General features: G+C 39.8%; 1 protein-coding gene across 1 annotated transcript; it reads right to left on the bottom strand.

The window, feature by feature from the left end:
* Positions 1 to 1,533: 1,533 nt before the first annotated feature.
* On the bottom strand, positions 1,534 to 14,885 carry LOC134653505 (serine/threonine-protein kinase PAK mbt). The gene is made up of 10 exons (XM_063508874.1): positions 14,613 to 14,885; positions 14,209 to 14,366; positions 13,315 to 13,897; positions 11,829 to 11,932; positions 8,834 to 9,025; positions 7,590 to 7,766; positions 6,495 to 6,617; positions 5,138 to 5,302; positions 3,244 to 3,463; positions 1,534 to 1,802 (listed from the first exon to the last, which is right to left on the bottom strand). The coding sequence occupies exons 2-10, from the start codon at positions 14,356 to 14,358 to the stop codon at positions 1,795 to 1,797; spliced, it is 1,722 nt and encodes a 573-aa protein (XP_063364944.1). The 5' UTR covers positions 14,359 to 14,366; positions 14,613 to 14,885; the 3' UTR covers positions 1,534 to 1,794.
* Positions 14,886 to 15,182: the final 297 nt, after the last annotated feature.

Genomic DNA, 15,182 nt, shown 5'->3' with positions numbered 1-15,182 from the left:
AACTTCGTTAAGATAAAATATCATAATCAGGTTCAAGACATCACAGTTTAAGGCCAAATCGATTTAAGTTATCCTAACTTCTATAAAATACCTATGGAGTGGAAAGAAAGGGTATTTGTGACTCGGTTTATTCTTATTGCTAATAAAACTTCGTTAATACGCTCAAATGCAAACATTTATGATTTTACTGAGATATGAAGATTTCGAATACTCGCATGAGAAAAAATAAGTTCAGTCGGGACAAATAGGTACGGCCTTAATGGAACTGCGTCGATTATAAGTATGACGTTAAGATTAAAGTCCGTCCATCGTGAGCCATGGTTGCACTTGTCCCGACTAAAAAAGGTTTTTTTTATATAGCTGCCACTGAATTTGATAGGCCAGGACACTGGTTCCATGAACAAAAATTGATTTGTTTCATACGAAGCCTTATAAACAAAAAAAAATGAGATTTTGGGCCCAGTCTTAAGTCTAAACATCGGCTGATGACCGTTTTGTAAATTTCATTTAATAACATTTAGGTACATATCAAGGATAAAGTTGAATATAAAAATAAGAAAATAGAAATTTTAAATACTCGTCCCGGAATGTAGAAGATTAATCGACGTTTTTAACTTACGATTACGAATAATATCCACTAATATCGATTTATAATTTAGTAAGTTAAGTACAACAGCAGCCGTCTTGCTACTCGATAATACTGATTCATTTTTGTCAACTTTTAAGATACTAATTTTAAAACACACTGTATAACAAGACACGATTCGGTTAGATTATAAACTAAATAAGTGTAAAAGGCTTGTTTTAAGTCATTAATGTATGAATATAATATTAAAGTGCAAGAAAACAGTATAACACTCCATTTGGACGGGAGTAAGACGTGATAATATTACTTAACGCTTAAAGGCATACACTAACGCATAACTACAAAACATGTATCCAACAATTTTATGGCATAAAAACACGATAAATATATTTCAACGATATATCGATTACATGTTCAAGAGTATAAAGTAATACAAGGAATGTTTTCCATATAGCATATGGATCGGCAAAGGAATGACTTCACTGGAAGAAGAGACGCGGAAATTACGTATTTGCTTATTGTAAATACGTTGTCAAGTATATTAAATTGTTATTTGAAAGCTGCTAAATTTAGGTTACAAGTGGATTTCAGATAAGAAATATGCAGAGAAATTAATGTATGGAATTTATGAATTTGATTTCAAACAGTTGTTATCAGCGTTTTATTAGCGACACGATTAATTACCGATTAGCAATCGTTTAGTTAACTGAAAATCCACTGTTTTAGACATCACTTACAGGTTCCACCAACCACAATCAACGGAATGTTACTTAACTAAGTCACTTTTCATACAATACAACTTTAGGGTAGCGCATTTGGTCCTTAGTTGCTTGTGTTTAGTTGCATTGCAAGTAGATATTTGCTGATTTCCATATCGAAAACTACCTTGTCATATCATTGATATAGAAAGTCGCATTTTAGTTATGATTAGAATTGTAAACTTATAGAAAAATATAAGATAGGATACCAACATTTCAGGTCTATACGTAATTCCCGCTTACGATAGTTAAAATGCGTGACGTAACGATTATTTTGTACAAAAAACTAAAATTACTCTTTACAAGTTGCTTCGTAACAACTTTGGCTTGTCATGATCGTTGTGGGAATGCTTAATGCAAGGAAGCTGCAAGCTCTACGTCACTTCGATAAAATAAATACGTCTTTTTCGTGTCGAACTGGTGGGCATATGGTAGGTCGTTGGGAATGTCTTAATTACCTGAAAAAGAAAATATGAATCAGTGCCATACATTGGATTACATTACTGTCGATCGGACACCTAAGACAGAGATCAGATCAGACTTAAGTACCTTTGAAATATACCCAAGCTTCGTACATAGACATTCTTGCTTCTACTTGATTTTAACACATTCATTGCATCCAGCCAAACAAGACATCTGCGCCAGGCCACAAAAAATTCTTCATATAAAGCTGCAGTACCACGATCTCGACTATAGGGTCGTCCGGCCTGGGAACGAAATCATAAAATACCCGACAGTTGGGTTTTCGGCACTGTGTTATAATAATTTTCTAAATGGCGAAGTACAAGATATACATACATACACTACATACATAGACTAGGAATCCTCTAGACTGAGTTTAGAGCAATTATTTCATGAAACCGATGCTGCCAAAAATACGGGGGTGCGGGGGGACGAGGTGAGCGAATCCCGTGCCGTGATTGGTCCGTTCAAAGACACGGACCAATCACGGCACGGGATTGACTCGAAGATGGAGTAAAACTACCGTATAAGTGGCAGAGGGGGTAGCGTTAAGCTTTGGATTCCTCCGAAAACGGTGCCGTAATATGACGGCCGTCATATAGCGGCCGCAAAAGACGGCCGTCTTTACGGTGGCGACATGTGGAAAGTACCACGGCGTCATAACACACCGTCATCCACCAAGGTCAAAGCGGCAAATTTGAAAAATGTAGGCGCAATGGGATAACGTCTCATAGAAAATTTGAATTTCGCGCCTTTTCCTACTGACAAGATTTGCTTGATCAACTATAATTTACTGGGAGGATGAAATATCATCAGAAGAGGAAAATAATCGTAGTACGGAATCATTTATTTAAATCTCGTGTCATTTATTCAAAATGGCGTCACCGCTATCTAATAAAACGTTCACAAAACTATCGACACCGTCATGACGGCCGTCATCTTACGTTACGTTGACAATCAACGTAACGTAACGCCGTCTAGGAAACCGCGCCATCTTGTTTACATAGACAACGTTCTAGTGACGTCAGTCAACGCTATATAGCGGCCGTAATATGACGGCACCGTTTTCGGAGGAATCCAAAGCTTTACTATGTTCAGTCATAGAGAAAAAAATACATAGAGTGCTCATTCCATACATCAGTTCTGACTATTAATTTCAGTGTCTACATCTAGCATCGAGTAGCGGAACTATCAGTACTGCTACTTGACAATAGATGTAGCACCGACCGGAAAGTCTTATCTCAACAGCATAAGACTTTCCGGTCCGTGGCTACATCTATTGTCAAGTAGCAGTACTGATAGTTCCGCTACTCGATGCTAGATGCTAATAGTCTTTTTGGTACTAAAACTGATGTATGGAGTGAGCACTCTATGTATTTTTTTCTCTATGGTTTAGTCTAGAGGATTCCTAGTCTATGGTCTAGTAAGTATGCTGACAGGTGGCGGGGGCGGGCCTCGGCGGCGGCGGCATGAGCGGCACGAGCAGCGCGGGCGGGCCGGCGCGGCGCAGGAGGGGGTGCTGCAGCAGGCGCGCGGCGGCGAGGCGCTGCGCCGGGTCCCGCACCAGCGCGCTCTCGATGAAGCCCAGCAGGTCCGCGGGGCAGCGCGCCGCGCCGCGCGGCCGCGGCGGCGGCATGTCGCGGATGCGCCGCATCGCCTGCAGGGGAAGCAATATACCTCACTACTAATCCCCACAGATTAAAAGCGTTCTCATATTGTCCGATCCGATATCGAATGTCGGGAGACTTTTGGATAAAAACTGGTCCTGGAACATGCCCTATGGGACATCCGCATTTAGCTCCGCATCGATTTTATGCGGATGCGGATGTTGAAAATAATGCGGAAGTTCTGCGGTTGCGGATGCGAATATTCTCAACATCCCTGGTAGACGTCAAAAACTAATATAGCTGGTCAAGCAAATCATGTCAGTAAAAAAAGGCGCAAAATTCAAATTCTCTATGGGACGATATCCCTTCGCGCCTACATTTTTCAAATTTGCCGCCTTTTACTACTGACAAGATCTGCTTGATATTTTTTTTTAAGAAAAAGTCAGAAAAGTTAAAAACTGTTTAAGGCAATTTTTAAAACGCTGTTTTTGAAAACCTTTTACAGGAAAACCTTTAAAAAAAGTTGTTTAGTCTTTGATTATTAAGCAGTATTCGCACGATCTTACAAAATGATCCTGTAAGAACGACACATATAGAGTCATTGTTTCCCTATCTCGCTCTATTCTACAGCTTGAAATGATAGCTGTTACGGGCCGTGTGGATGCGGCTTTAATTGGCTGTTTGCATTGTTTCTTCTTAGTCGTAACATGTTTTTAAGAGTAAAAAAAAAACAATATAGTAATTACAGTAAATGAACTTTCCGTCCGCTAAAACAGTACAATAATTATTTCGATTTTGTTTTTTAATTTTGATATGACGATCTTCCCGTACTATTTTTGCTACAATAAGACGAAAATTTCCAAGAATCTTGGAGAAAACCTACCTACCCTACCGCGAAAACCGAAATTCGCAAATTGCGAGGATCTTTCTCTTTTACTCCAATGAAGGCGTAATTAGAGTAACAGAGAAAGATGTCCGCAATTTGCAAACTTCTTCTATAGCCCAGCATTTGCCTTATTTATCTGTATAGGCCTTATTGTTTTAATAACAAAACTTCCGTGAGACAAAGACATAGTAAATATATTAAAAAAGCGGCCAAGTGCGAGTCGGACTCGCCCATGAAGGGTTCCGTATTTAGGCGATTTATGACGTATAAAAAAAAACTACTTACTAGATCTCGTTCAAACCAATTTTCGGTGGAAGTTTACATGGTAATGTACATCATATATTTTTTTTAGTTTTATCATTCTCTTATTTTAGAAGTTACAGGGGGGGGGGGACACACATTTTACCACTTTGGAAGTGTCTCTCGCGCAAACTATTCAGTTTAGAAAAAAATGATATTAGAAACCTCAATATCATTTTTGAAGACCTATCCATAGATACCCCACACGTATGGGTTTGATGAAAAAAAAAAATTTTGAGTTTCAGTTCGAAGTATGGGGAACCCCAAAAATTTATTGTTTTTTTTCTATTTTTGTGTGAAAATCTTAATGCGGTTTCAACAGTATAGTTCTTATAGTTTCGGAGAAAAGTGGCTGTGACATACGGACGGACAGACAGACGGACAGACAGACAGATATGACGAATCTATAAGGGTTCCATTTTTTGCCATTTGGCTACGGAACCCTAAAAACGGGTCACTCACGTATTTTAAGTCGGTTTTTCGACTTAAAATACGTGAGTGACCCGTTTTTAATATATTTACTAGGCCTTATTGTTACCTGCAAGGGAGGCTCGTTGAAGAACGGCGGTTCCCCGTCCACCATCTCCACCATCATGATGCCGAGCGACCACACGTCCACCTCGGGCCCGTACGGCAACCGGGATATCACTTCGGGCGACATCCAATATGGCGTGCCCACTAGGGATTTGCGTTTTGGTAGCTCCTGGAAAGAACATATGGACTTGTTATCACCGAAAACTAGGGATGTACCGATACCGATACGATATAACGGCCTATCGGCATCGCCGATTTAAAATCACCCGATATCATAACAAAATGTAAACAACCCACAGTAAGGTATTTTATTGGGTAACAATATTCTTCACCTCAATTTTAACTTGATGTGTCAAATAAACTTTGGTTTTCTTAACAGAAATCTACCAAAAGTGAGGTTTATTTACTGATGTTGGTTTTATTGTGTTTTGATTGTTTGATGGATGATTGATTACCTAAATAGTTTATTTGATTTTGATCTGGCATTTTTCTTTATTTTTATTTTTCAGTTTTTTACACTTCTTAAAATCGAGTGTCTATTAAACATAAGTATGTTTTATGCATATAAAGGATATAATTATTTATTTATTTGATTTATTAACTAACTACCAGGCTATCGATATCGGTATCGCCGATTATTTACTTTAAATATCGGTATCGGTATCGTATCGGCAAAATCATGTATCGTTACATCCCTACCGAAAACATTACGAAAACAGAGGAAACATTATCTCCGTAGTATTTTTAGAGTTTACGCTTAGATTTGGTGATCTATAAGACAGTTTTAGTGATATTACTAAGACACACGATGTATTGACAACGCAATATTGACCCCTGGGATAGACAGCGCTAAACAGCCTCCACATTATAGACTTGGTTGTTGTGAGACGATGTTTGCTTGGATTTTCGAGTCAACATATGCCGCGCGGGGCGCGGGGGCCGGGTCGCGTACGAGTATGAAGGTATCGCGGCTGCTCGCGCATCTTAGCTGTATACTTTTGGTTTTTTTACCTACTCTTGACTCGTAGAAAAAGTATTGTATACAATAGTGATATAATCAAGCTTTTCAATCTCGTACCTTACTTAGGCAACTCAGCAAGCTTCGTTGCCTAAACACGGTACTCGACTGAAAAGCTCTCCATTATATCACGATTGTATAAAATACTATTAGCTCACCATCTACTTAACCGTTCAAAGTTACAACTAACTAAAATAATTTACAATACTTTACACGCCTTAGCGCCACTTGCACCATCCCACTAACCTGGGTTTAACTGGTTAACCTCGGGTTATTGAATGGCGCAAGTGGCCCTTAGTAATTCATTGTCTGTGGTGATAATAAAAAGAATTTAAAACTATACCTGAGAGACTTGAGCACAGAAACCGAAGTCAGATAGTTTGACCCTGCCGTCCGCAGTGAGAAGTATCGAGTCGGACTTAATGTCTCGGTGTATCACGCCTTGCCCGTGCAGGAACGCCAGAGCCTGGGAAATAAAAGAAAAATGTTAAATTTTTAATTCATCATAAGTGCCTATCATAACCCATCCATTTGGCTTCGTCAGTCAGGTAAAAATCACATTTAAACCGTCTGGCGGACACGAAATACCGTAGAAGTTACCTCTAAGTACCACAGGCGAGTTAAATGTCATTCAATAGAACTTGCTACAAAAGTTACTAGTAAATTGACATTTAGTGTCAATTTAAGTATGGCGGTTCGTTTACATAGTTAGCAAGTTCTATTTAATGACACTTTAGTCGCGCACGCGATTTCATACAATGTATGAAAACTATAAAAGTAAAAAGCCAAAAAGAGGTTTAGAGGTTTTTAACATTAGATAAAGACATTAGACAAGAGATGGCTGGTACTCAAGGGGACAACGTTTGGTAAAAAAGCCTATCACAGTTTGGTAAAAGCCTAAAACTTCAGCACAATATTTATTTACAGTACATATGGGGCTACTTTTCCGCACTAGTGCGTAAAATAGCACTTTTCGTGCGTATTTCGAAACTTTAAAGTGCCATATGTACTGTAAAAAGTGGTTCGATACACGTGCGAATAGGTAATTCGCAACTCGTGTCGATTTAAAACACTCCCTTCGGTCGTGTTTTAATTTATCGCCACTCGTTTCGAATTTCCTCTTTTTCGCACTTGTATCGAAAATAACTATTACGATACAAGTGCGGAAAAGAGGGAATTCGAAACGAATGGCGATAAATCCCTTCGGTCGTGTTTTAAATCGACACGAGTTGCGAATTACCTATTCGCACGTGTATCGTACAACGTTTTACAGTACATATGGCACTTAATCGACATACGCACGGAAAGTGCTCTTTTCCGCACTAGTTTCGGAAAGTAGCACCATATGTACTGTAATAATTTACTGCCACTCGTTTCGAATTACCTCTTTTCCGCGCTTGTAGCGTAAATAAATGGATTGAAATCAGAGAGATCGTACCTTGAGACACTGCTTGGTGACCGTAGCAATCTGTTCCGGGTCCATTCTCGCTCGGGTGACCACATCGGTGAGAGCCCCGCCCGCCATGTACTCCATGACTACCCACAACTCATCGCCGACCAAGTAGGACGCGTGCATTTCTACTATATGCGGGTGAGGGTAGTCCCGCATTATTACCTGAGGAAAATGAAAATATAACTTGGTAAATTCGAAAAAGGAATTACGGGTCAGGAGCACCCTAAACCGGCAAGCGTGTATGAGGAATGTTATGAAAGTAACGGAAGAGGTATGTCAGGATCGTAGCAAGTGGAAATCCGTGGTCTCTGCCTACCCCTCCGGGAAATAGGCGTGATTATATGTATGTATGTAGGTCAGGCAGCCATACAAAGGAGACAAATCAAACTAGTTATAGCTGGTCAAGCAAATCTTGTCAGTAGAAAAAGGCGGCAAATTTGAAAATGTAGGCGCGAAGGGATATCGTCCCATAGAAAATTTGAATTTCGCGCCTTTTTCTACTGACAAGATTTGCTTGACCATCTATAGTTAAACAACTCCCTGATCTTATGATGGTAATGTCCTACCAGACGTATCCGTCGATGGCGACACCTGGACAAATCAGGTATTCTGTAATATTTCTGATCTTATGAAGATTATACGTCGACATCGTTAGCGCGGTGTAGCAATCGCACCGCGCGGTACAGCGACATCTAGCGGACGACTGGGCCAACTCACCACTTCGTTGAACAGCAGCTCATCATCTTGACGGCGACGCGGCGGCGGGTGCGCGAGTCGGTGGCGGCGCACACGACGCCCGTGGAGCCCTCGCCGATCTTGCTGAACCCGGAGAGGGTACAGCGACATCTAGCGGACGAGTGGACCAACTCACCACTTCGTTGAACAGCAGCTCCCGCCGCTGCTGCTTGCGCAGGTTCATCATCTTGACGGCGACGCGGCGGCGCGTGCGCGAGTCGGTGGCGGCGCACACGACGCCCGTGGAGCCCTCGCCGATCTTGCTGAACCCGGAGAGGGTACAGCGACATCTAGCGGACGAGTGGACCAACTCACCACTTCGTTGAACAGCAGCTCCCGCCGCTGCTGCTTGCGCAGGTTCATCATCTTGACGGCGACGCGGCGGCGCGTGCGCGAGTCGGTGGCGGCGCACACGACGCCCGTGGAGCCCTCGCCGATCTTGCTGAACCCGGAGAGGGTACAGCGACATCTAGCGGACGAGTGGACCAACTCACCACTTCGTTGAACAGCAGCTCCCGCCGCTGCTGCTTGCGCAGGTTCATCATCTTGACGGCGACGCGGCGGCGCGTGCGCGAGTCCGTGGCGGCGCACACGACGCCCGTGGAGCCCTCGCCGATCTTGCTGAACCCGGAGAGTGTGGAGCGCGGGTCGCCCTCGCTGACTACAAGGCGGAGCGCTGCGCGGAACTGTACAAATAATAATTTTATTACAATACATTTATTAGGGTTCCGTAGCCAAAGAGTAAAAACGGGACCCTATTACTAAGACTCCGCTGTCCGCCCGTCCGTCTGTCACCAGTCTGTATCTCACGAACCGTGATAGCTAGACAATTGAAATTTTCACAGATGATGTATTTCTGTTGCCGCTATAACAACAAATACTAAAAACAGAATAAAATAAAGATTTAAGTGGGGCTCCCATACAACAAACGTGATTTTTGACCGAAGGTAAGCAACGTCGGGCGGGGTCAGTACTTGGATGGGTGACCGTTTTTTTGCTTGTTTTGCTCTATTTTTTGTTGATGGTGCGGAACCCTCCGTGCGCGAGTCCGACTCGCACTTGGCCGGTTTCTTGATAATGGGAAACAAACAACGAAAATAACACATATAGATGATTACAATTAAATATATACATAAGCCAAAACAGTTTCCACTAATGAAATTTGCTCATTATGGTTGCTCAGACAAGACTTGTTTTTACAATTCAATAAAGTTCATTCAAAAAATCATATAAATGTGACATATTCTTGACCATATATGATGTTCTGATGGATTTTTTTAATACATATTAACTTGGCAAATTCTTTTTCACGAATGGAATGATTTATGAAATAAAATAAAAGTACAAAAGTATATATTGGGTAGTTATTGGTGGTCGCAAATCGCAATACTTGATTTCACGTTATCACTTATCAGAAAATAAACTATTTGAATGATTATGTAATATACTTATTGACGTTGACGATTTCAAACAATTGAATGCATCCATACATGTAAATGTACAGTAAACCTTCAACAAAGTAATACGACACAAGTGTCGATGTTGAAATGAACATAATACACAAGCTGCACATTAGCGCAATGCGTTGAATTTAACTAGGAATTATCCAATTTCCTGTACTTAACCACTATTGAGTTGAAACACCTTGCAAACCTGTTTTATATTAATGATGTACAGTCAGCAGCAGAAGTTGCTAAGCGGGCGAGGTGTTCAAAATAAGAGCGTGTCAAGGTAATTCTGAACACCTCGCCCGCTTATTAAAAACCAGGATTCAAGCAAATTGGCTGTACAATACTTGCACCATGAAAGGTCCAAAGTTAAAAAGTCATCTGCAATAACATCTTGCCACGGACCTAGAGAATAAACCGGATCGAGTACATTGACCAAAAAGTGTGTCCACATGAGACGTCAAGGTGGGCCGTTGCATCTCTTTCTAATTAGGGTGACCATTAGTAATATGTATGTGGGATATTAGGATAACATGGAGTATATAGTTTGGCCAGGATCTTTTCTTATGCGTACATAGTTATAGAGCAGTGTTTTTCAAACTGTAGGTCGCGAAGCCTCTACCAGCTGTAAGGCAATACATAATATTTATTCTGTAATAGCTCTCATTTCACCAATTTAAACATGCCGTAATAAATACGTACCTATTAATATAAATCTACATTTAAGTAAGTAGGACGTAATAAGAATTGTGTAAGACTGAGTCTCATCGTGCCGACATCATAGTCACCCTAATAAGTTTGGCAATGTTGTCTTGTATTTTTATCGTAAAATGCAATAATTGTGGCTTCCTTGTGAAACGATATTCCCCAATTAGCAATTACTTCACTCCCACAACCTTTAACACAACATTTCTTCATCATTTTTAAGAAATTTTACATTCACGTTATTTGAAAACATGTCATCAGGTTAGGGATACCAATTAATATTCAAAGTTATTACAATGTCTACCATATTAAAAGTAATGTTTTTTTTTGTTGTGCACATGCTTGGTTAAACCAGTTAATAATATTGACATCATAATTATTTACAAATTTACTTAAAATATATCAAAACCGTACTCTAAATATAGCACTTAAATAGGTATTTAATTTCAGTTGTATATTGATAGAAATACTACCACAATGGTATATTTTTAACATTGGCAACATGTGCGAGTGAGACACCGCGGCCCACTTTTGCTATCTCAAGTGGACCGTTTTCTCTAGTCTGGTAAGAACACCTTTCTGGCTTGGTGATAAGGTTCAATGTAGTATGGCAAAAAAAGTGACAGTTCTCTCCACCTTATATAACTTCATGCATCTTGCACACTCTTATAACTCTCCCTACGAATATTTTTGCGCGTTTAGTTGAGAAAGATTGCGGCTGACAACCTCACCACCCGTAGTCTGTGCGGAAAGAAAAGAGTCGTAGAATGTATTGGGTCCCATACATTTCACGACTTTTCTCTTTCCGCACAGACTCTATCAGTAAATGGCACGCCCATAATAGGGATGATGACACATGTTGAATTTTATAACAAAATCTAGTAAAATAGATAGCAAACGAGCAAATTATCACAATAATGTGGATATTAAAATAAAATATTGAAAAATTACAAAATTACAGGACTTGAAAGTTTCAAAATTTAAGTTTTTTTTAACTTCCAAAAACGATAAAAGTAAGGTTACCATTCGATTCCTTACATTTCATCCAAAAAAATATTGTATAGCAACTATATACATAAACGCAATATTTCACCGACAAAAACGCAATTTTCTTGTTTTGTCCATACTACAAGGTCTACAAGATGGGCGATGACGTCACGGCCTCTGGCCGTTTTGTATAGGGCGTTTCGCGAGTGAAGTGCGACTGTCGGACTTTGACTACAATTTCTGACTTTTGTGTTACTTTAATGCAATGGGTCCCATATAGACATTTGATCCTAAAAACAAACCCGATCGATTGATACCATAAAAAAAAATTAGTCATGTAGCCTATTACCTGTTCATGAGTCAACCTCAGCTCGTGCTTGGAGGCTGCGAGCGGCAGGTGTGCGGCGCCCGGTGCGGCCGGCGCGTGCGCAGCCCGAGCGCCGTACGGTTCACCTGTCCCACAAATACATATGGTTCCTATTAAAATATACTATGCCCATGTCGACTTAAACACTTTATTGAAATACGAGCAAAAATTAAATTACTAATTTTAACATCACTGGTTTGTAGTTTTACTATAAATGTGCTACTTTATCTTATGGTTATGTTGTTATGCTCGGAGACAATGGTAAGGGTTATTGACATGTAGCATGTTCCTACGCTACAGATAGAAACAACTATGATGTGTCCTGATATGTTCGAGTCTCAGTCTTCCATCCATCATTGTCATGGAAGCTTTGTTGTTAAGATAGAAACATGTATACATTAAAATATTATACTAGTTATTATGTTGTTACAACTATGAAAAATAGTAAATTTGTTGATAAATTTTCTGGATAGCAATATTTGTAATATTGTCAATTGAATAGATTACGACTTAATAAGTAGATGGCACATTACTTGTACCAGCACAAAGCAAGACACACCTGACCAAATAGAAACAAGTTGCCTTAACTAGATTCTGTGCAGAAACAGAAGAGAAGTGGAATGTATGGAGCCAAATACATTCCACGACTCTTCTCTTTCTGGACAGACTATCATAGTTTAAAATTGTTTCTCTTACTATAAAAAATCGGAAACTTTGTGTCTTATAGTTTTCATTATATTCCTAAAATTATTTTTTGGAAGAAGAGTTGACTATAAGAACACAATAGCCTAAATAAAAAAAAAACGCTTTTAAAATAAAAATAGCACTTCTTTACATACATTAATTGCATGTGTGTGTAAAACTTAACAGTTAATTACCGCTTGGAATGACATTATCAAATAAGGTTAAATTTGGAGCTTTATCTCTTATTAATTGCTGTTCTAGTTTTGAGAAGTTGGTAAATGTAACCTAATTCCTACATATTAAAATAATTATAAGTTCAACATTATGCCACACACAACCCATCATTTAACACAGTGGTGTCTAACTTAAATTTTACTAACTTCTACTTGCAAAAATGTCTACTTAGTAGTTTTGAATGCTTGAAATCATAACAATAGGCTACATTCCTACTAGTCAAATCAGCTTCTTTTTTAGAACTGTCAAAACGATTTGCTAATATGTAATTTATATGAAAACGAATGTAGTGACGTCACGGTAAACTCACCTACTTTTTATATTTCAATCCGATTTATTAAATACAAATTGTGTTTAAAAATAGCTGCTGTCTATTTTTTTCTAATAATTATCTGGTGCTTTATTTCGTGCATGGTTTGAAATAATTAATTATTTTAAGTACAGGAAACATCCCTATTAACTACACTCTGTTACCCCAGTAGAATACATATTCTACCTGTATGTGGTAAATGACACCCAGTATTCCAAAATGATAAGTAATATTCCTTACCCATATTGGCATTATTTCCATTGAGCCCTCGGTGCATGCTACTATGTGACATCTGCTTCGGTGGGTGGTTGTGTTGATAAGGCACATTGGCATTCTGTACATTCTGGTAGGTCATGGTAGCATGGTGGTTGTCGTTCAGCTCCGAGACAGGCCTGACTGTGGCCTCGTGGGTGTGCTGGGCCCACTCCGTCGGTGACTCGGCTATTGGTTTATTTAGAGTGTAATTACTGTGTTCTCTTCGTAAACTGGGATACTGTGTTGGGGCTGGTGGTACAGGTGGGGACTCTTCAGGAACTGCAGGTGGAACATTAGGCTGATTCCGGAAATCTCTTCTTATTCTAGGAGGACTACTACTTCTCAATGAATTTGATCTTGCAACATTTGATGTTTTTGGCAATATAACACCATTTTGAACTGGTTGTACTGGAAGGTTCGGGAGCACTTGTGATGGAGTGGAAATTAGAGAGGATACAGAGGCAGTGCGGTGGTCGCCTCTTACTATGGTTTTCAAGTCTAGGATTTCCGTGGGGGTAATTTCTGAAGGATCTACCATTGGCAGTGGTCTGTTTGTTGATTTTAGTATCTGCAAAACATACATTTTAATTAATTATGATCCGTACGCAATGTATAAGTACGATAGATGGTTGAATGATTTAACAAGAATCAGAGGAGGTAAATGGATGCAAACAGTAAAAGAAAGAAAGAAATGGAAAGCTATTGAGGAAGCCTTGAGGCCTACGTCAAAGGACGAGTTGAACTTAAAGTTGTTAAACCAAAATAATACATGCTATGTACTAACTTCAATAAGAAAGGCTAATTACAAGGCAATGTATAAGTACATGTTTAAAACATTAATTATGATCTGTATGCAATGTATACTGTATACTGGTTTACCTGATTGTTTCCAACAAGAGATGCCCACTGCAGTGGCAGACCAACAAATTTGCCCTCACGTCTATCAAAGCCAGTATGTACTCTGTGTTCAAAATTACTGGGCGGCGAAATAAGAGGCTTCTTCTTTTTCTTAGAAAACATACTGCTCATTTATATTGCTGCAATAAATTTTCTTTATTAGACCAAACACGACAATCGAAAGCTCTCCAAGCGTGTTTGCTTTTCATTAGACTCGGTAATAACAGTAAGCACCGGAAACACTTTATGTCACGAGAAAAAGAAAGCTGGAAAATAGCGTAGCAATACTTTCTAGATCAGATGCGTAAACAATCGATTACTATTCATATACAACTGGATGCGCTATTGTACGGGAACAATGACCACAAGTGTATGTCAATACGAACCTCCGATAGTCTAAATACTTGCACACTTTGCTGCTTGGTGAACACAAACTGAATACCAAATAGTCTACTCCATGGAAACTATGACATTCTTAGCGGCCATGTCGATGCGTACCAAACAAATTGAATTAACAGGCTATAGACGGTCTTGTTTATATTATTGTTTCACTGTCGAAATGCTTGGTTTACATAAAAACATGATTCTTGTGATAAGTATTAAAATTCACGTCGTTCTATCACCCAACCAAAACTGTCACGCAAAACCTCACAAAACGCAAAAAAAAGCGCATTCCGGATTAGGGTTGTATGGTTGTACTTACTCATCTTGAACCGGTTTTTTCTGTCTATAAGCCATAACAGACTACCGAACCGCATCGCAACATTGGTGCGGTGCGGCGCACGTATGGATAGTGGTAATGCCCCCTCCATCCTCGTGCTCGAATCGCGGCGCGAAGCCGCGAACGTGAGTGTGGAGTCGATTTCGCAGTCTGCGAAAATTGACTCGCGTTCGTGGCTTCGCGGTGCGTAGTGTGGAGGGGGCTTAAGGTGGTCACGTACGTGTACATGCGGTAA

The sequence above is a fragment of the Cydia amplana genome, chromosome 13, assembly GCF_948474715.1.
Source record: "Cydia amplana chromosome 13, ilCydAmpl1.1, whole genome shotgun sequence".
NCBI lineage: Eukaryota > Metazoa > Arthropoda > Insecta > Lepidoptera > Tortricidae > Cydia > Cydia amplana.
This window is presented reverse-complemented; position numbering and strand designations above follow the sequence as displayed.

Bases quoted from the DNA above. Each gene is read 5' to 3' on its own strand.
- LOC134653505 (XM_063508874.1), bottom strand. From the start codon at position 14,358: ATGAGCAGTATGTTTTCTAAGAAAAAGAAGAAGCCTCTTATTTCGCCG. The intron at 13,898-14,208 runs GTAAACCAGTAT...TATGTTTTGCAG, and splicing joins CTCTTGTTGGAAACAATCAG to ATACTAAAATCAACAAACAG. The intron at 9,026-11,828 runs GTAATAGGCTAC...TTATTTGTACAG, and splicing joins TGAGGTTGACTCATGAACAG to TTCCGCGCAGCGCTCCGCCT.